This window comes from Malurus melanocephalus, unplaced genomic scaffold (assembly GCF_030028575.1).
Source record: "Malurus melanocephalus ecotype Western Australia unplaced genomic scaffold, MMel_1.1 scaffold_479, whole genome shotgun sequence".
Lineage (NCBI taxonomy): Eukaryota > Metazoa > Chordata > Aves > Passeriformes > Maluridae > Malurus > Malurus melanocephalus.
The window spans coordinates 415,583-438,264 of NW_026623711.1; the positions used below are offsets into that span (position 1 = coordinate 415,583).

The 22,682-nt window shown below is 37.6% G+C and overlaps 1 protein-coding gene across 1 annotated transcript in view; it reads left to right on the plus strand.

Annotated features, from left to right (window-relative positions):
* The window catches only part of CASK (calcium/calmodulin dependent serine protein kinase), a 232,126-nt gene extending 211,709 nt beyond the window's left edge, over positions 1-20,417 (plus strand). The window contains exons 20-26 of the mRNA XM_057380908.1: positions 942-1,138; positions 2,302-2,417; positions 7,242-7,322; positions 7,417-7,497; positions 8,917-9,119; positions 10,891-10,974; positions 16,720-20,417. Coding sequence (XP_057236891.1) covers positions 942-1,138; positions 2,302-2,417; positions 7,242-7,322; positions 7,417-7,497; positions 8,917-9,119; positions 10,891-10,974; positions 16,720-16,896 — 939 coding nt within the window. The 3' untranslated portion in view covers positions 16,897-20,417. The remainder of the gene's footprint in view (positions 1-941; positions 1,139-2,301; positions 2,418-7,241; positions 7,323-7,416; positions 7,498-8,916; positions 9,120-10,890; positions 10,975-16,719) is intronic.
* Positions 20,418-22,682: the final 2,265 nt, after the last annotated feature.

Genomic DNA, 22,682 nt, shown 5'->3' on the forward strand with positions numbered 1-22,682 from the left:
ATAAGAAGGGTATTGCTATGCAATGCAATTGTTGGGGTTTTTTTATCTAGTCTGTTTTTAGTAAGAAAATCAGCAGTGTGTGTACAAGGCTGTCTGAGATGCTTAGGGTGATGCTTGAAGTTCATAAACTGTAGAAATTACCCATGGAGGGCAGGACATTTAATTTTGATTTTAAGATCCGTGGATGCATCAGGGCTATAATTAGCAACCAAAACTGGAGATCACCTTCATTTTCTAGGGTTGAGACCTCAATAACACACAAAAAAAAGGATTGGTATATTATTTTAAATTGTGAAGYCAGAGTCTGGATTCTATCTGTTTATGTTCCTTAGAGAATAACTTGCTCAAATSATTTCATTTATATGGGAGCAGACTTACTGAAAAACCCATACAGAGAATTCCCACATTCCTCCCAACTATATGATAGGTGCAATACAGGACTTCCTATTAAATCATTTTTAAGTATGTTTTTTAACGTCTTTAAAGTTTTCAGTCTAAAGATCACTGATAAAGCCAAAGTCCTTTATACTGACTAACAAAATTTCCTRTCACCGAAATTTTTAAAATATATCATGGGGAATTCAGTTGAAAAGTACACTACAGATTGAGTTGTAAAGTGCTGGCGTAGATTCTGTAGTGATTTGTGATAGTTAATATCTATTTGAGGGAATCTGTGAGTTTATTACATTTTTGCTGTTCGGATTCTATAGAATGTAGAAACCATGAGCTGTTGAAGTAACATCATATGTCTCCATCGTTTGCTGGAGGGGGCATTTTCATTTTCAACTATCACTTATGCTTTGGCACCTTCCTTTTTGTTTCTTTCTTTGCTTGTTGCAACCAACATGTGTAGCTGCATTCACAGATCAGATTTTCACCTGTTACTCTTGATACCATACCAGTAATAATATTGCAGTGTCTCCTATAAACTTTTTTTATAGATCTATGTAAGAGCACAATTTGAATATGATCCAGCAAAGGATGACCTCATTCCTTGCAAAGAAGCTGGCATCAGATTCCGAGTTGGTGATATTATCCAAATCATTAGCAAAGATGATCATAACTGGTGGCAGGGTAAACTTGAGAACTCCAAAAATGGTACTGCAGGTCTTATTCCTTCTCCTGAACTTCAAGAATGGTATGATTTAAGTTTTCTTTGAAAATAAACTTAGCTTTGATTTTGTTTCRTCTTTCATACTTTTCATTGTGGTATAGCTACTTTTTGAATGATGTTTTCTTTTTTCAGGTTTTTTCYTTCTTTTTTTTTCAAAGTCTATATATTGATTCAACTTGTGTGATACTGATTTTTTTTCTCATATATGCATAGCAGTAAGGGTTACATGCAATATCATATRTAAGAGAATCTAATTTCTCTTTCAGCTTCTAAACAGGGGTTTCATTAATACTGCTTACATGCAAATGCTGCAGGAATAAGGTTTTAGCATGATGTCAAATACGAAGGTCATTATGGGAGTTTTGGGGTTTTCTTTCCTTTTCATTTTTCATGTGAATGTCAAAAAGCAGAATAAAATCTTAGTGCCAGTGACAGGTTCAATGAACAGCAATGGCACTGAGCAGTGCAGAGTCTTTAAAGAGGAGCAGGAGCTGTTTAGTAAAAATTTTAAATGTGTCAGCACAAATTCTGACAGGTGAATCCTGGGCCTTGGAAGATATGGCCATAACTCAGCAAAGTTTATCAATACGAATAATCTAGCCCAAAATATTTCATACAGGATTTSCTACATAAAAGAATTGGAGTTCTGCAGAGGGTTTACAGCTCCTGTGCCACCTGGACTGGCAAAGGGAGATTTTGTCAGAAGAGAAACAGAGGCAGTCAAGACCTTTACTTCCATTTCCTGAGTTTTGTGCAAGCCCTGATATAAAGGAGGCACCAGGTGCACATTGCAGTGCAGCAGGATCCATTGCAGTGCTTCACCCAAAAGATCAACTTCCAAACAATCCCACAGCACAGCACAACTTGCTTTGAAGTAATTTAGACCACAATGGTCTTTCCAGATCTTGTGCTCTTCCACTGATCTGCTGCAAAGTGGTCTGGGTTCATTCCAGGAGCTGCCCTTCCTCCCATGCTCACTTCACCTGTGAGCTTGCATCATCTGCCTCTAAGAAAATATTCCTACATCAAAATACACCTGTAYATATATTCTTTTAAGTCAGAAAAAAAGTTTTTAGAAGTTTTACTGTACTCTTGTTCTATAAAAAGGTCTTTTCTAATTCATTCTGTGCAGCTTTTTAAAGATCGTTGTTTACAACAGAAAATGTTTTTTCTCCTCCATATGTCAGGCGAGTTGCTTGTATTGCCATGGAGAAGACCAAGCAGGAGCAACAGGCCAGCTGTACTTGGTTTGGAAAGAAAAAAAAGCAGTACAAAGACAAATATTTGGCAAAGCACAATGCAGGTATGAACAAAAAACACAGGTATCTTTAACAGGTTACATTTTTTTGCAGTTTAAGCCTTGCCATTGATTGTTCAGCTGGCACTATTATATAAATCTAATTAGTTACTTAGGAAAATAGAAATAAAATTCTAATTATGCCAGCATTACTCTGCTCATTCTTTGATATCTAAGCATAGAGCTTAGTCAGTGAGAGGCCAGCTGCCACAAAATCAGTGCATCATAGTATATCCTGATATAGGCTTAGATTGTTTGGGGGTTTATGGTTAAAGGAGTATTAGGAACCAACAGAATATGATTTTGCAACCTATGTAATTGTACTGTKCTCTACAGAAGAGTTCTCTGTAGCATCCTTGTWAATGTGTGGTGATAGTTATAGATTATGCATGTGAAAACATGACAAAGAAAACATTTTTCTTGAATTGTAACAGCTGGAAGTGGAATAAGAGCCATTGTATAGTCATTGTATAGAGTGTTATTTACATATACCAAATAGAACAAACTGTGGAGGTTTATCCTCCTTGAAGTGATTTTGTCCTGAGTCCTGTGTTTGGGGGTTCTGTTTAGACTGCTGAAAAAATTAATTGTTTTTGAAATTTTTGAAAGTGTAGAGTAAGAGATCGTGGTCAAGCAAAATTCATTCGTTTTAATGTCCATTAGTAAAAGTTCTTTAGTAAGGAAGGACACCTTCATTCATGAGCTAAATTTGCTTCTTTTCTTCTTTTAATATAAAATACTTAATGTGCTAAAACTGCTTTGCAACACTTTTCTGTTGTTTTTGCATTGATATCACATTCTGTGATGCTTATGTTGTGGTCTCTTGGGAGACTGCAGAGATTTTTATTAGAATCAAAAKATATACCTGTCCCAGCAGTGTAATGAAAGTGTTTTATATATTATATTAATTTCTGGGKTTTTTTTTTTAGTTGCATCCTTGASCACACCTATTAAACAATATGAATCCATATTTTCACATTTCTCTTTACCTGCACAATCTCTGTGCAGTGTCAGAGCTCATAMTGTGTCACTACTACAGAATGTTTCCTTAAAAGTCATTTGAAAGCAAATTCTAAGAAAGTCAAAGAACAGTAATTGTCATTTATACTCCTTAATTCAGTGTTGCATTTAAGATGTTCACAGGTAAATATAAAATTACTAATTACCCTGAAAACTCTTATAAGCAGAGATTGAAAGATTTAAGCAGGTTCCTTCCTTTTGCTGGTTCAGCACTCTGATTRTTCAGATGTTTCCACTTCACTGCAGTAGCATTCAACCACATTTTAATAATTATGACTACAATAGAAGCTGTTGAGAATAAACAGGATTTTATGAGCCAAAGTCTTTCACAATACTGGTATCAATTGCTCCCATTGCACACATTCCCCAACCTTGCTCCTSCCTTCTTTTGAGGCCGTGGTGTGAACTGGATTAACTCAAGAACAACCTAAAAAAAAAGCATGTTTGTTTTTTTTTTCTTTAGGGCAGATACATTTCTTAATGCAGTTCTCAGTGYAGATACAGAACTAATAATGTCAGTGTGAATAAGCAGGGCCTGCTACAAAGGAATGAACTAAAGGAATGATACCCAGGTAAATAGAAGGAGAGGACAGTACTGTAGGAGCAGCTAGCTCAAAGATTTTCTGTCCATTAAATTCTTGAAAGGAAAGGAATCTGGACTTTCCAATCTTGACATAGGGGGACATTCTGGAGAAGGTTGACAGCACTTTGATTCACATAGTTCACCTGCCTTCACCAGCAGTGCCATTATATCTTTATTTACTTTGTATCAGAGCAGGTGTTCACCAAAAATTAGAAATAAGAACATTAAAAATTACAAAATTATGTTCACAATAATGAACATAAAAGAAACTGTTCTCTCARAAAACAACTTCCCCTTTCCCCTAAGAAATCAAGAAGTTAAGGGAAGCACAGATTGGAATCAAGATTTCTTGCAGAAATGTTATTGATCTTAATGTCTCTGAGGTACTGAGGGTGATGCCAGTCACATTCCAGGGAAGGGCACCAAATGTAGAAGTTCCCTGAATTTGGTGCTCATGTTAGTTCAKGTTTAACTGAGGTGGCACTGAATTTACTTACTGAGAATTTACTTTCTCAGAAGTACTATGTCACATCCAGAACTGTTAGTGAGAAATACGACAACGCTGGCCCTTGCAAACTTTCAGTTCATCTGTCTCAGAATAAAAACCAGATCTTTTCTTCTGCTGGATGCAGAGCAAGTATAATCAATGTCAAATGTTGCTCTTAYAGGAAAGTAGAATTTCTCTTATATCCTAGTATAAAATAAAATAAATTTGTCAACATGGTGTGATCTATTTGGACTTGTGTGTTATTTTTCTCTTAGGGTTGAGACTGATCTGGGGTGCTGAGAAAGGACCCAGTAAAATACTTCCTAGTCAACTCAGATTTTGTGTGGCCAGCTAATGATTTGAGAGCTGGTGTGGTATATTGGAATATTCCTGGAAGCAGAAATGAGATTATTCTGCAAATCAGGCATAGTTTATGAAGTAAACAGGAGATGATTTCAGTTACTTTTTASAATTAGAAGCAAATACATTCTCCTTTACAAGAAAAATGTAATCCTGTTTTTCTTTCCTTCATGGTCCATATTAGAGTATTAGGCAATTTCATTATCATGATTACAGACTTTTATTGCTGTAAAGTCAGTTTTAAACCAAAGCCCACAGAAAAGATGAAATATTTTTTCATTATTAGATTCACTGACATTTGTATAAATGCTCTGGAGATATGCTGCAGTATTATCTAGATATATTTTTTATTTATTTTGCTGAAAAGTTACWGCAGGGCTTCAGAAAAGAACAGAACATACCAGAACTATGCTTCATATTATGCATAATATAGAAAAYTGCCAAGCTTTTATAAAATGTGTTTATCATTTCTTAATGTGATTTATTTGCCTTGTGTTTAGACTATTGCATGGTAAAGTTTATTTTGTGCATATACTTTTTATTTTACTAATATATTACAAGCCATATCTCAATGACCCCTGTACATTTTTCATGCTGTCTTACTCCCAATGGCCTCTGTGCATGTAAGTAACCTGTCAAGTGACAATGCCTCTTTATTTGCTTCTTACTGTTTCCTTTYGAGAACTCCTTTTCTTTATTAGCTAGTGACACAGAAGCATTGAAGTTCAGTCTTTAAGTGTGCCCTGTATTCCTCCTATCTTTGTATATTAAGAAAATAATCATTTTTCTTTTGCATTTGAGAACCCTACAATCATTAGTTAAATCCATGTAGACTGAGACACATCTTCTCCATGCTACTACTTTGTGATGAAGGCATTAATATGTGTCATTTCTGCYGTTTGTTCCTGTTGTTTGTATCTAACATAATGTGGTTTTGTTCAATAAGAATATAAAGGGTTGATTTTTTAAAATTATTATTTTTCAATGGCAAAATACATTTGCAGGCCTAGGTTAGAATGGTAAAGCTGTTTAGCATCTTGGAGATCTTTAACCCTTCTTAATATGAAATGAATTATTAATTTGTTTAAATACTGTGAAGTCATAAAAAGGTCAGGAATAAGAATTCCATTGTGGAATGGAAGAAAAAGATGTCTAAATTCTTGCTTGTAGTATTTGGGGAAAGGTTGAAAGAGATTCTTCTTTAGGATGAAATTCAAATTCTTGAAATTGACTTGGAAGTTTTCATATCTGTATCTTTTCAAGGTCCTAAAGAGCTGAGTGTGTCAATCGACTGATTTGTAGGAGTTGGACTTTTTCTCTCAGTAAAAAGACTGCCATCAAATTGAAAAATTGAAAGATATCCACACTATATCCTAAAAGATGGATAGGATATAGTTGAGGTGGATACACCACTTAAGAYGTGGAAATACTCAAAGATCCCATAGTTTAGGTGGATCTCTCCTCCCTCTTTTTTATAGCGTGCAAAAATACAGAACTGAAAACTCTTGTTCATTATTCTGCTCACAATTGCTGATGCCTGTAATCTTTACAAATATAAATAACTGCCTCCTGGCTTCTTTTTTCATTAGAATTCAGCAAGAGTTACCAGAGATGATGTGTTATTGGGCACAGGAGGAATAAACTGTTATTAATGAACAAAACTTTATTTGTCAATCATTACATTCCTTGGCAATTGACAACTGAATGATAGGCATGATGGAATTAATCCAAWTTCAACTGCAGTTGAAATGATATCTGAAATAACACTTTTACAATTTTTCCCTAAATATGGTGGAGGTTCTTTTATGTAATGCCATCATTTTTCATTAGAATTCTTCATTCTGTCRCAAGTTTTTGAAAGCATGTCAGTTTAATTAGCACGTGTGTTTAAAGAGAACTCTAATTACAAGTAAATGCTGTATGAAAGAAAAAACACCACAAAGTATTAACACTGTTCTCTCTACATTTCTCATAGATCTTGTTAAAACATTATTATGAAAGTATCCCTATCTTCAGTGTAAATAGATGTTCTCATATTGCATTCATGTCGGTCACTGTCTACAGATTTTTCTTTAGTATTGCTATTTCTTAGGAATGCAAATGTGAATGGCATGCTGTTTTAGCTGATTTTTGTGGTCTGCTGAATACTGCATGAAAGGACATGCAAACTTTGCTGAGCATCTCAGTTAGCTTTGTTACTGCTCTTAACAGTTTTCTAAATGAACACTTGTTAAAATTGCATAAGGAATGGTTWTATTTTCCATAACATGCTACTTTGTATTATAAATCTAAAACTTGCTTAAATTAYAATTTGTAGCAGAATTGACACCCTTAATATGCCATTTTTTCTTATCCTTTGGGGYTTTCTTTTGTGTTCTAGTGTTTGATCAATTAGATCTCGTCACATATGAAGAAGTAGTAAAGCTGCCAGCATTCAAAAGGAAAACACTAGTCTTACTAGGTAATTTTCAGTTACTTTTCTCAACCTAGCAGCATAGTTTTGAAGCCTTTCTGGTGGAAAATTTCTAAATCATTTTTTTTGTGTTGCGGATCAGGTGCACACGGTGTYGGAAGAAGACACATAAAAAACACACTCATCACAAAACATCCAGACAGATTCGCTTACCCCATTCCTCGTAAGTAGCAGTGATCATTGTGCTGCAGAGTCCTTTGTGTGGTCCTTGATACCATCCCCCTTGTGCTACTGAGTGTGTTCAGCTCTCCCTGCCTCAAAGGTGGGAGCTGTGGTAGGACTGGGTGTGTTTCTTTTGCTTTTTCAAAGCAGCACCACCTGTGCATCAAATGTTTCCTATTATCCACAAAACTCTTGTTGAGCATGCTTCTCCCTACCCCAGATGTTTAATTTTGAATGAAGGATAAAAGATTTCGTATTTTTCTAACTGTGTGGAATTCAGATGAGAAGAAATTTGAACTGGATTTAGAGGAAACCTTTAATATTTCAATTCTCACAGCCTAGTCTTGAGGACTGGTATTACACTAAAGCAACTTCAAGTTTCCAGAGATTACACTAAGTAAAAGAAAATACAATTGATTTYACTGCTTGCAAGTAGTTGTTATGAAGAGCACAGAGGTGTTTTCCCTCCTTGACAAGCTCTGTCRGTACCATGGCTGGAATTCCAGGTCGGAATTCCAGATCCCATCACATGGTCTCTTGGAGATGCATCCTTTTTCCTCAAGCTAAGCACACTGAAACAAGGACATCCAGCCCCTGCCTGGCCACTCTATTTCAGACTGCCCTCAGAAACACCATGCATGGCTCAGAAGGGACACTTAATTTTCTTCACAGARAACAGTTATTTTATCTTCAAATCCTATTGAAATGGACTTACMTGTATCATGATGAACATGCTGTAGGTTGCCTGCATTAGGTTCATGCTCTGTGGAAGCACTGAAATTATTTCATTGATTTAAGACTAAAAAGATGTGTTTTCTTCATTCTTTTAGAAAACCATGGTATAGCAGGTAGTTTTTGAGATGGGCCTTAAATTGGGTGAGGTGTTTTGGAGAATGTTTTATGAAGAAATTACCTTCACACTGAAAACCTGATCAAAAAGATCATGTCATACACAGTGGTATTAATTCAAAAGATTGGTAGGCCATACTGCTCTTACCATGTAGGTCTGTAGAAGCAATATTTTCAAAAAGTATGTTATTGCTATGTAGCTGTCATCTCTCTTGGCTACAAGTAATCAGGTTTTTACACTGCTTTTTAGATGTTCACACTCAGAAGAAGAAAACCTTGTAAGATTTTTTTTTTTAAAAAAAGGGAAAATGCAGAAATGTTTTTAGGACAGAAGAGGATTTAGGAGAAATATGGGTATTTTGAGTTCAATATATTTTGGCACCCTTCTTCTCCTGCTTTTCCCAACACATATCCTTCAACTCCTGCTTTTCCCAGTGCCTGTCATTCTGACTGCCTCATTGTTCTATGTGTGATTTGACAGGTCATCATTCAGTGAATAAATATTGATAAAATAAAATTGCCATATATATGCTTAATATTGCTTCTGCACTAAAATATTTTGTATTTTCAGATACAACCAGACCTCCAAAGAAAGATGAAGAAAATGGCAAAAATTACTACTTTGTATCACATGACCAAATGATGCAGGATATATCAAACAATGAATATTTGGAATATGGCAGCCATGAGGATGCAATGTATGGGACAAAACTGGAAACAATACGAAAGATCCATGAGCAGGGACTAATTGCAATACTTGATGTAGAACCTCAGGTAACTAATAAAAAGTGTGTAAAAATGGGAGTCATCACAAATCCTTCAAGCTTATTTCATTGAGATATTTTTATTGATTGCATACTAGGTAAGTGCTGCATAAAGTGATGTGGAACAAAAGTCCTTGGACACAGGTATCAATCTGTAAAATGGAATTCTGGTAATYATCTGTTTAGAAGAACACAGAGGAGAAAGAAAAATCAGACTCTCAAGAAACTCTTGTTTGTTTATTCATTTCATAAAATCTGTAGAAAATTCTGATACATTTCCTTTGAAACATCCGTGTAGTCATTACTTTCAATTCACAGGGATCTTTTATATCTTTTGTTAAGTGGAAAAACATGAATATGGACAATTGTGATGGTTTTGTTATCCTAGCAGATGGAAGGAAATGGGAGGAAAGACAAAATTGTGAACCAGTGTCATCTACTTAAATTTGCTGACTTCTTTCTTCATTGTGAATGGATTCAGGAAGTTCAAGTTCTAAGAATTTCACAACAGAAATGAGATACCTGACTAAGTTATTTAAGACAGTTCAGASTATGATGCGTGGTGGTGGTCTTACAAATAAAATCCCACATTTAACAGTGTTCAGGAAGAGCAGCATTTACAGTTAGTTCAAATGGAGCAGCTGTTAACAGCAAATGCTCTTGGTGAACTTTTTCAACATGCATTATTCAAAAGCTGTACAGTTCTCAAACATAATTTTCATCTTTGTTGGAATATTAAATTTGGTAACAGCTGCCTTTGCCACACTTCCTCCAGCTCATGTCAGCAAGCCACGTTCCTTACCAGCTTCCCCTTTCATCCATCTCAGCTCATTGAGGCCAGCCTGTTTGTGGACTTACTCCTGGTTGTGTTACACCACTTGCCTGATTTCCCTTGGCCACTCTTAGTTATGTGGGTTTTCTTGCATTTCACTTAGGGGGTTTGTCTCGAGTCTGGAGCAGGTTGTCAGAGGTGATTCCTCTTGGTGGGTTTCAAGCAGCAGAGATGAAAGCCTTYTATCTCAGGAAAAGGGTGGATTATGTTTTTTTTTTTTAAAAAGAGAAGGCTTTGGAGAAGACAGGGAATGGAAGGAGCAAAACCAGAGTGACCTTTAGCAGTCTGAGTTTATCTTGTCCATCTCTCTGAGTTCAGCTGAGATGTTTGACTCTCCAGTCAAGCATGGATCTGTAGCAGAGTTTCACATATGGCAGCTCTGTGTCACTCACTTCATTCTGACTAAGACAGTTCTTTAATGAGAACTCTTCTCTTTTGCACTGATTTGGTTCAGGGGATTGGTGCTGTAKTTGCTGCATTTAGTGCTATGATCATTTTTTAAAAACTTTGAACTTCTCACATCACATTTTCATTTGTTTAAAAAATAATTTATAATAATAAAAATTATATTCCAATCAGTATTCTAAAACACARTTGGCTCTTTTCCCTATTTATGGGATGACTGAATTTTTTTACATGGTGTTTCATCAATCAGTTTAAATGTAAACATAATTCCACACTCTTTGAGACTGTATGGGAAGAGGCTGTCTGAAAATGCTGTCACTTTTACTGACTCATAAACTCACTTTAATTAAGGATAAATATATGATTTGACCACCAAAAATGTAAAATTATAGAAAAAGTTAGGTGTCTGTATCACTAAGGTTCAGTTAAAAACAAATCYAGCATTGGTAGATCATGAATTTATGTCTTTTGCTTGTGTGAYTAAACTTACTTCACATTGGTTGTTGGGGGTTTCCTCTAAAGTACCTGATTTTTTTTTCCCTAGGCATTAAAGGTCCTGAGAACTGCAGAGTTTGCTCCTTTTGTTGTTTTTATTGCTGCACCTACGATTACCCCAGGCATTAATGAGGTATGGCATGTTGCAATCTGATGTCCTGTCAGAGACAATTAAGGATGATATTCAAATGTGCAGATCAGGCTCTTTGTTTCCTTGTCTGTAAATGACAAGGCAGAAAAATAATTGAATGACAGATTTATTMAGTTGATTGAAATACATTTACTGTTTATGAACCAATAATTCAAAATTTGAGCTTCAAGGGGAAGGATTCACATGCTGTATTCTATAAGTACATACTCCTTTATTTCATTCCCTGCTCCAGCTCAAACATCCATTAAAAAATCATTGACACAAATTGCTCAATTGTGAGTTGCAATGCCAGCACTGATCCCACCTTTAGCTTTAGCATTTTCCCTGCAYAGCAAATATGTATCAGAAATAGGCTTATTGAATTTGACACCTGTCCTCTAAGAATTGGAAGGTTCGACCCAAGGGGAAATTGCTTGTGGAATAATTCTAAGTATTCATGCAGGTCCACATCCTACATTTTCTACTTAGTTTTTATAGAGTATCTACTCTGCAGATTGCTACTGGTTTCAAAGATGAAGCCAGGCAATTCTAGATTTAGCTCACACTAAAGCAAACAGCATTTTGTAAACACTTAATTTTCTCAGCTTTTCTTAAACCATGTTATTAAAGTATTTAATCTGTTGGATTTGGTCATTAATCTGTTCCAAGTCTCCTGGAYGCCTTCTTGATCATCAAAACACAAAGTCAGAAGCCCTGTCACTTCAGCTGGTTTCTATAGAAATGTAATTGAAATATTGTAAGCATGAAACCAACATCACTGCAGAGGCTTGCAGGAAAAGGAGCAAGACAAACATTTAAATGCAAATACCCTGAATGATTATTGAAATCAAAAGTGGAAAGTGAAGAATTTTGGCCTCAAGCTGGAATTTTACTGGCAGCTGAGGCATTCTGTTAGTTCACTGTGATGCATTAGTGGTCTACTTTAGCTCTAAAYTGGATTTTTGTCAGTTTTTAAGCACTAGTGCTGGAACAAGCAGTGCAAGTGTAAAGCCAGGAAGAGGGAAGGGAGGGGGAAGAAGGCTCTATTCACTTTCACAGCATAAAGTTAYGTCATTTCACTGAATCTTGGGGATCCACACCCTAAAGGTGTCTCTCAAGAGTGTAAAGACAAACATCTCTCAGACCAGCACCATTTGCCATGTTGTGACACACTTTATGTGTCACATAAAGTGACGTGACACTTTATGTAACTGCTGGTGTGATGCTGTGAATGGGTACAATCTTGATAAAATACTAGAATTTTGCAATATGCACAGAATTTACTTTTGTGTAAACAAATAGCATTGCATCAGGTACCCTGTAAAATTATATGATTGCCTGGGCTTGTTACTTCCATACCTGACTCAGCTCCCAAAGTGTTTCTTGTCCTCRCCTATCAGCCAGTGGTACTTAACCTTAATCTTCCAGTTGCAGGATGTAATACAAAGATACTTGGGACRGTGCATATGAGGGAGAAAATGTTTTCCATTATACACTGGGAAGAGAACAGAAATGTGCCTTTTATAGTAGAGGTGGGGAAATACCTGTTCATGCCCAAGAATTAGTAGAAGTATTATGTTTTACATATTTGCATTCACACTGCAAAACCTGTCTGTATTTTAAGCTGCTGTGACAAAAGTCCTCGTGCCTGCAGGGTTTCACCCAGACACATGAATTGYTGAGCCAAGGCCACACTTACAAAAYATGCTAATTTATTAATSAATTAAAGTTAAGGAAAGGGAGGGGCTAGCAATGGTAATAGCAACAGACCTTACCCAAACACAGGATCCTGTTTGCCAAGGCTTACAAGGCTGCATGAGGGCAGATAAGCAAAGTGTGTCTATGTGGTAGCAGCCTGCAAGGCAGAAAACAAGGGTGAGGAGTGTGTGTTTCTTATTTCCCATTCATGCTTCCTTTTTGAAAGGTTCATTTGCATAATGAGTATTCCTTTCTGTTTATCCTCTTGCCCTGCCTCATTTATTTTATATACACTTTTTGAGAACACTTCTGTAAATGACTGTCCTTTTTCCCTCCTTATGTTTTCTTAAATTTCATCTTTGCTTTTCTTTTCATTTTCCTGCATTCGTACTAATTGTACATAGCTGCCAAAATGGTGCAGAAAACTGCCTGTAAGTACCAGCTAGGGGCTCACAAGGTAGTCCTGGTTATTGCAGTAGTTCTAGAATGTAGATATGCTTGTTCCCGTYCAACATTACTTTTGCCATTGGAATCAAAATTTAGTGTTATTAATGACTTTCGATATCTGCCCTGAAATTCTCTGCTAGTGAAAAACGAGGCTGTGGAGTAGAATTTTTGCTCTTACAGATGTATATCTGAACTCTGTGGGAAAATCAGTGCAGGGGCCTGATCTTAACAGTGCTTCTCTTGAGACACTTTAGCCTGTCGAAGACCACACAGAATGTCTCAGTAATCGAGGCTCACACAGCAAGAGTTAGAAGACAAAATATGATCCTTTCCAGTGAATGTAGCCATGCCCCGTGAGCAATTGAGCAAAGCACAAGACCAATGTAAATCATTCAGGGAATCTCCCAGAGTGCACCCACCTGTTTAATCACAGAGGAAATTTAAATTAGATGGTTGTTGTGCTTAAACAGAGAGAGGAGAGAGTGTATCAGAAAACCTTGGGGTTGTTCCTCTTTCCTCCACCTGCTCCCACCTTCACTGCCCAGACAGCAGCAAAGAGTTCACAGGCTCCATTTGTTTGATGTAAACCTCACTGAGCCAAATTCTTCAGACTTTTAGCTGTGCTTCCTCCCTTCCTACTGCCAAAGAATAAAAGGAATTTTCCATAGTAAGTGTGAAGTTCACCAGCTGTTTAAAYTGAGAAAGTCTTTCTGTTAAAGCAGAATTGGCAAAGGCCTGGTGGTGTTTACACATTGTCCACAGCCTTAGAAGGGAATCTCAGTACTTTGCTGGGCTGGGCTTTGACTGCCACAAGTGGCAGCTGTTGTCCTACAGACTTTCAAGCCAAAAAAGCCTCAGCCCTCKGACAGTGAAGATGCCATTGGTGGCCTTTGTGTACATGGGAGGTATTTCACGGATAAAGCCATGTTCCACTCCTTGCAGCTGTGGTGGAAAAGGAGAGAAGATTAGGAAAGTGAATTGAATTAGGAAAGAAAAGTCTGATCCAATAATGGACACACTGCAACTAGATCCACATAAAATGCCTATTGCACAAGAGCTGASAGAAGAAGAAAAGGCAGGTGTTCTCACAAATGTGAAATTTCTGAACTTGTGGCCATTAGTTTGTCTGTCTGCAGCTTGCTGAACATTTTGAAAAATATATTATTTCTTGACACTATTGAGATCACAACTGCTGATGRATATCCTTCTTGAGAAATAATCTGRGATGTTCACTCTTCAGAATTTAATTAAGACATTTTAGAGAAATTGAGAGGAACTTACGACAGCAAAAACTGTGATTATAGGTAGCTTCAAAGATGAATTTTGTTATTTTAAGTCTTACAGACTCAGAGAAGACAGCCAAATCTGACATGTACAAATAGGTACTCCATCACAAACACAGGTGAAATTTGGTCCCAGAATAAAACAGAAATCAAGAGTAATCATTTTCCCTTTTGCAGAACCTGGCAAAGTTTGAACCTCTTAGCAAATCGTTGCAATGGCCTATCCCAAAGTTGTTACTGTATGTAAAAGTGTACTGTATGAAAGAAGTAATGATTTACATTTCCAACAGGCTGGGAAATTTAAATATTCCAAAATACAGACCTCTTTGATCCCAGTAAAGTTTGATCTAGGAAAAGCTAAGTCAGAAAAATATTGAAATTTGGTGAATGTTTGAAACACTTAGTTTTGTGGCATATGTGTGTGCAAGGTAAACTTTACCCACTGAGTTTTTTTAAGATGAAATAGCTGTAAATTTTTTTGATTCWCATTGTCAGTCACAGTAAGGTAAATACTCTAGTGAGAAAAGTAGAGTACCTGCAAGTAAAAGTAACATTGATGGGAAATCTGGATAACAATTCAAAATCTACCTAAGGACTTAACAGTTCTWAGGCTTCTGACGGTCTTTTCCGGTGCTGTTGGTCCTGTGTCATGAGATTAAAACTCCTTTCAAGGTGCAGTGTCATTTGGACAAGACAATCTTCAAATATAAAATTAATCTTAGCTGGATACATTTGAAACACTGTAAATGCTCTACATGACAAGTTATTGACCTTCCTTTGTAGCCTAATTTAAGCAGGAAAGGCAGGATGCTCAGCTGATACAAAGTGATGTCTCTCTTGGAATCTGTGAGAAATTGGAAGTTTACCTAACTAGGTTTTGGCTTAAGGACACTGGGCCATATGAAATATTCCATAAAAATATTTAATACTAGTATTGATGCACATTGTTCTGTTTGTTAGTAGTATAAATTAAATTTGCACACCCTGGAATTTCTACAGAAGTTCCAGGAGCTGCTGSTGGTGCATAATGGCCCAAACAGAGAACATCCCTTGTACAGAAGTGTGTGTGAGGAGCATTTGTCTGACTTGCAATGAAACTTGTAATGATTTTCAACCACATCACACAGCCCCCTCCTCATTTGAGGCTGTAGCTTCAGGAGAGAAGCAGAACTGTAACTTTGGCAGAGAACTCCTCCAGACACGGCTGGTTTCGTTGCTACAGGGAAGGAGAACTGTCTCAGAGCAGGTTGTTTCCTTCAGAGGACCTGAAAGCTGTTGTTCCACAGCTACTTGTCACTGTAATCACAAATACTTGGAAAGCTAAAACAGAAAAAAAAATGTGGACGTCATTTTAATAGCCAGATAAAATTCGATTCTGACAAYAATTTCTAGTGAAAAATCTGCAGGCACTGTGTCTGTATTTCCTGCAGCCCAAAACTCTGTTTAGAAAAAGTCCATCCCAGTTGATTGATAGAGTGAGCTTATGGATACTGCAGAGCAGCAGGAGTCATTTTGCACCATATCCACCYCAAACCTGTGGGGTGGGAAAGGCTTGATTGCTTTCCTGTGGCTATTTCAAGGTTCCTGAAAATAACAAATGGGTTTGTGGTTTGGTTTTTTTTAATTATAAGGAAATTCACAGAAAGATAATTCACACTTACAGTGGCTGCCCTGGGAAGAAGCTTTTTGCATCCAGCTCCCTCAGGCAGGCAGACTTTGCTAACAAAGGTCTGATGTCCAGGCTGCCTGGTTCATCTCCATATCTCACACCAAGAGGTGCTGGAAACATACTGCTCTGAGATAGAAACTACAGAGGAGTGATAGCAAGTGAGAACTTCCTTATTAGTAAATCACAATTAAAGGAAGTAGACCCAGAAGCTCGGTGTCGAACAGAAAACATTACCAAAACTGGGAACAGCTAATACCTGACAGACRCCCTCTCCCTCTCCTCCTGTTTCTYATGTCTCACTGGGACATAGGCCCAATAGCTCTTACTTGTGCACCATGTCTGATTTATCCATATGTTGTCTCCATTGCCGCCTTTCCAAGCTTCCATCCTCTACCTTGCTTTTTTAACACTAGAGTTGTGTTTTGTCGCCAAGAATGTCAATAACCGAGTGCTGTTTGAGTGTCAGCTTCTACAGGGAAACTGTGCCCTTTCTCCTGTGTGATTCCCATAGCTGTAGGTGGGAGAGCTAAAACATCTTGACCTCCCCCTGAGGCCTTTTTGCCCATTTCCTTCTCAGTTGAGAAGCTGTTGCAGAAGAGCACGAAATGATCCAACTTTTCTTTTCTCCCGTTTTCTTTCCTGGCCGGATAGGATGAATCCCTTCAGCGCCTGCAGAAGGAGTCCGAAATCTTACAGAGAACATATGCACACTACTTTGACCTAACAATTATCAACAACGAGATTGATGAAACCATCAGGCACCTGGAGGAAGCCATCGAGCTTGTGTGTACAGCCTCCCAGTGGGTCCCGGTCTCCTGGGTCTACTAAACCGAGAATGAGAGAATGGAGGAGAAAAAACAAAAAAATAATCTGTCATTACTGGGAACCACCTCATACATGGAAAACCTCTTCGTTATTGACCTTGTGTCAACAGGTCTTGGCCCCTAGAGACTACCTAGATGTAGTGTGACCTAAAATATAATTATTGTCATGTCCGAATAGATAGGAGGAGGGGGAAAAAAAAGGTTAAACACTAATTTAAAGAGACAGTATCTTTTTTTTAATCATTTCTCCTAAACTTTAATAAAATGTATCTTTAAATATATGTATTATTCAGTCCTTTGGAATGTTATATTTTTGGAAATCATAGCTTTTTATTTCAAGGGCCCCTAAAAACTGCACAAAATAGATGCTGCTTTCTATAATCTATTTTAATAGTAATAATAATATGATTCTGTTACCTTAACTTGGGGGTGGAACACTACATTCCTTTTAGAGTCTGATTTTATGGATTGGAATACTTTGCTTTCCTTTATTTATTTGAAGTAATTAGTCTAGTGGTTATGAAACAAATTCATAAATTTTAAAGGCCTTGGTTTTTTTTCTTTTTTTTCTCTCCTAGGATAGTATTTTTAAGTACTTTTGTGTAACATCCAGATAATGTGATACTGTCTCTTTGAAAAACTCTGTAAAAGTTTTAGAAATTTGAAATTGGGTCTTGACTCTTAATGCATGTGGACAGTCGCAAGCGTTCATGCCGTTGGTGTATCTGTGTTGATAAAACCTGTAATCTACAGCAAAGTACATTCCGTTCATGGGAACACGTACCCAAGGGAATAAAGCAAAATATTATTCTGACTAAGTTGTAAACCTATGCACATCCCTTGCATTTTGGGCAACTTTATAAAAAAAAAAAAAAAATAAAAAAAAAAAAAAAAAAAAAGAAAAACTGATTTTTATTAATAATAATCATGTAGTGAAATGTGTTTGTAATTTTGTCTCAATTTAATTTGTTGTAAGGTGGGAGGGGGCAATTACTGGTTTCACCATTTCAGATCTGTGTTGTCTGAGAGTATTAACGTTTTAATTAAGTTGAAGCAAAGAAATGCTGATTTTTAATATGTATGTAATTGTTTAAAGATGCACACATTTTAAAAGAAAATACTGTGCAATGAAGAAACCAGTTTAGACATTGCGATAAACTGACTATTCCAAAAGACTCATCTACAACAGCCCTGTAAATTCCTTTAAAAATGGTAATTGACTCTACAGTCTGACCAATTTTTTTTATTTTAAATATACTTCCTTTTATGTGTTCAACAATTAAATGCTTTTGGGTCCTTCATTTCATCACAGAGAGATTGAAGAACAAATCAGTGGCTCGTGCAGTGAGGAAAAGTGTCTTAAAGTCTGTAAGGGAACCCCTTGTAGGGGCACAGCCTTCAATCTGTCACAGAAGGTCTGGTCCTCCTGCATCAGCACAGGCTCCACAAAGTTGGAATTCGAGCAGAGCCAACTAAGAAAGTGCAATCATGGATTGACTTGGCACCTCATTTCCCTTCTTCCTGCTCTCRCTGGCCCACATGATTTGCATTTTCTCTGAAAATGGTTGCAGGCAGCAGGCATTGCCGCCTCTTTGTAAGTGTCAGAAACATGCTGTTCCTTAAAATGACTTTTCTGCAAAGCTTGGTTGGCTGTGCTGTTGTATAGTATGAATTTTAGTGCTTATATTAAAATGATACAGTGATAGAGGGTTTTTCCTTAAAGTGGAACTATCAGCTGTAATTGATCTGTGGGCTGTTCCAGTCATTCGGGACCGTTGCACGTGCCATCAGAAATTCTCATGGTTGAACCTTTCTCACAGGGGTAATTCCATTGCTCATTTTCTCCTGCCTACTCCTTCTGCAGGTTGGGTGGTCAAATCTGTTTACAATTCTTGTAAAATCCASGGGTGAAATCTCAGCCTGGCTGTGCCTCCTTCCACCCAGCCAGGGCACACACAAGTGTTTATGTCCTGCAGCGATCACGGCCCAGCTTTCCACCCACAGAAGGGAACTTGATCTGTCACTTTACACCACCTGCTGAATGCCCTTAATGCCACAGCTGGAATCACAGCGGTGTGGCTGCATCCCAAAATGAGAGCTGTACCCAAGTCCCTTGAGTTTGTAGTTTTCTGGGAGCTAATGGATGAGAAAGTCAGCGTGGGCCTCATGTGCACAAGAGGGAAGTGTCAGAGTAATTGTAGGTGCTCCTCAGTTCCAAGTGTAGCCCCTGAAAAAGGGGATGGTGCAAACTGTGAACTATTTAGTGAGTAAGAGGTAATTTTTCAAGTGGTTGTGTTGTTTTAGTCCTGGGTGAAACGTAGCCGGTGTCCTGTAGGCAGCTATTGCGGTGGTGAGTCCACGCTGGCTGAGCTCATCAAAGTGACAGGTTCATTCATTCTCAGAACTACCTCTTTTCCCAGCAAAGCACAAAGATGGGAAGACCTACTGAAAATCAAGCAGTGGAGTGTTTCTGATGTTAGGAATATAAACTTCTCTGGTGAGCATTGGTGTCTGACTACAGTGATGCGTTTTTCATCTCAAATGTTTATGGCATTAAACAGGTAAAGTAATTTTGGTAATTCGAGTATACGCCATCATAAGTGTTTTAATTACACACTTTCGGCGCTGTTAATGTGAATTTCCTGAAGTTTCTGTGTATCCAGCTCGTAAGGAAAGAAAACTCACAAGGCCCATGARGGTGCTTCTGCCTTATGTAGATGATGATAAGAAGTGATTTGATGTAACTAATACAATATTCTTCTCTTAAGTGGAAATACCTTTCAATTAATGCTACACAGTAGAAAGCTTGATCTGGAGAGCCTTGTTTCTTTTATTCTCACTGTATAACTTTTTATCAAGAGACAAAAACTGTAAAGCACAGAGTTAGCATCCTGTCTTGCCTCCTCTTTACCCGACTGTTTTCCCTGTAGGAACCTTCAGTAGCAAAAGGTTAAGCTGGAAACCTCCCCCCTAGGCTTTAAGTTCAGCTGATCCACAGCACTGGGTGAGCTCCATGAGCAGATTTCAGCACASTCCCAGACAGAGCAAGCCCTGGACTTCTCAGTCTGCCCAATTCTCCCACCCTGCTCAAACCCTTCTGAAGTGTCTCTGTTGTTTGTGTGGTACATAGAGGGCAAAAGGCTGCCCAAAATTGAGCTGRAAGCCTCACTTGCATAGGGAAGACTCATGCAGGTGCAAAGCTAATGTTRCAGTTTGGGGTTTTTTTCAATCTCCAAGTGGAGAAAGGTCCTCCTGGTACTGTAAATATCACTGCATAATTTAGAGCGCCTCGTGGACTTCTCTAAATTTATGCTGAATGTGACCTCAGAAGCAGCCCTGGGATTGGGAAGAAACAAATGTTTCTGTTTGCCCCTTTTATACTTTATTTTTGTACAGGGGCTCATAGATTTGTAAAGAAAATTTGATCTTATCAGTATGCTGCCTCTCAGTCTGACTGATGCCTGTGATTTCAAGGTGTTAAGTTGGTCCAATAAATGTTCATTAACCTCTGCTTCCATTTACTTAATAAAAGTACACTAGGTTATTCAATGTCTCAGAGTGGTAAGATTATTGCATGGAAGTTGCAACCTACTTTAGACTCCTGGTTATTGCCAGATGGACATTTTTAATCTCACCACTAAAACTGAATTCTTCCATCTGTTTTAGCAACWGTTTTCTTTTTATAGTTTGGTCAAGAAAAATGCTGTGCCACTCACCTCTAAGAGAAAACATCACTACCTGCCTTGGAAACTTCATTAAATTCATGAAGGCTRTTCAGACAACATGGAAGATGAGGTGTTGCAGCCTGAGACGCACTGAGCTGGTGCGTATACTCAAACAGGGGTACTAGAACCACTAGGAAAAGTTAATGCACATATTAACCAGTATTAATTCCATTTTTTTTTTCTTTTCTATGAGGAAATTATTTCAGTGTGCTGTTACTTAAAGAAATACTTGGAAATGTTGCTGGAGCTTACAGGGGTGCTTTGCAAATCTACATTGAAATACTAGATGCAAACAGTTCTGGCTCCATTCTCTTCTGCTGCAAATAGTATTCAACATCTTCAATGAAAGCAGTTAGAATTCAATTTCAAGCTTTAAAATACTTTGTAGAAAAGGATTTTTTTAATCTACAGGAAAAAAATACATTTATTTCCTGACTACAGTAAGAGTTATCTGTTTTTATAAGCTAAATTGACAGAGGATAAGCTAAAGCAGGCACCATAAAAGGTCTGCGTTTTTTATGTAAAGCATATTCATTTCCTTAATAAACCTGCCTTTCAGACTAATTTCCTCTCTACTTTTAATAAGCTCAGAGATAGTMATAACTCTTACCAAGGAAACTGCTGCACATTATGTCAAATAGTCACATATAAATCAAAATATCTGCACAACAAGAAACACATCATTGACAAGCAGGGCAGAAGTAACTTCTGAATAATTGTGCTTTGTGTCCACACCGCGAGGATGAGTGCACAAGCTTAGGGTAGAGGTGTATGTTTTTGCTAATGCCGCACAAAAAATACAAAGGCATTTCCAACATTTTAATGTTTACAGCTTTTGGGTTGGGTTTTTGCTTGCTGATACAGTAAATACACCTGTAGTAATTTTTACTTTCTTCCTCACTTAAATGATTTCTAGCAGTCTCCTGCTCCAATTTGTGAAAGCTGGACTGAAACAAGTACAAAGAGCTTCCTGACTCCTTACTATTTTGCCTCAGAGTTAAAGACTTTTAAAAGCCTCTTTCCCAGACCTGTACATGTATAAATAATTAATTCTTACCTCAGAAATATGTTTCTCATTTAAGATTTTGGGCAGATAGTTGATGGTTTCTCATGTAATCTTAACCCTTCTAAGCAAAAATACTGGGAGGAGTGTTTATGCATTTCGATGCATCCTGCTGTATCTCTTAGYGACTGCCATGGGACAATCAAGAACATTAAATCTGGCCACATYTCTATTCTCATTAATATGTAGCTCGAGCCTGGGTTTGCGTTGTGGAAGATAACTGAACTAGTAGATGTATCCTTGAAAGAAWTCATGTTGATTATTAGCAAAGCATACTTGACAATTTTCCCTTATCAGCAGCTCTAGCTTCTTTTAGTGTCTAYGTAAGGGAAGCATTCATGAGGAAGGGTGGAGTTTGCTTATTTTTCAGCGTAGCCCATCTCAAAGCTGGAATGTGAGTCTGTGTTTCTCCATTGCTGGTCATCCAGGTGGAGCTGTCAGCATTCTTCCCAAAATGTAATTAGATGCAAAGTATCCGAAAAGCCTCATCCTTGGGTCTACCTTTGTGTAACTGCGTGGGGAAGCAGGTGGAGCATTCTTATGAAATTGATTTTAAGGTGCACTTTCCTACCAGCCAGAAAATGTGCTTTATCCCTTAGTATTGCTTTGTATCCTTCATTCARGAGGTCCCTTAAGACACAAGTCCATCTTTAAGGGTTCTTTTAGTGCCTGGACTGGGAAAAATGATTTGGTGAGGGTCTTTGGCTGCAGCTGCCACAGGTACAGGCACGCTCTGTTTCTTAAGAAAGAAACAGAGCGTGCAAAGACAGGCAGAAGAGAAAGGAGGACACAAAGCAYGAAGCTGAGAAGGTGGCACTCTGTAAACCAAAGCAAACCTTACTGAAAAGGAATGGGACAGAAAAATCAAGARTTCTGAAACTTTGATTCACTATCCAAAGATAATTTCTTCCCTTGATCACAAATCGCCTCCTGATCACAACAGTCATTCATCATGGTTTTCAGAAAGTGCTCCATTCTGAATGGATGTTGCAGGCTGCAGAC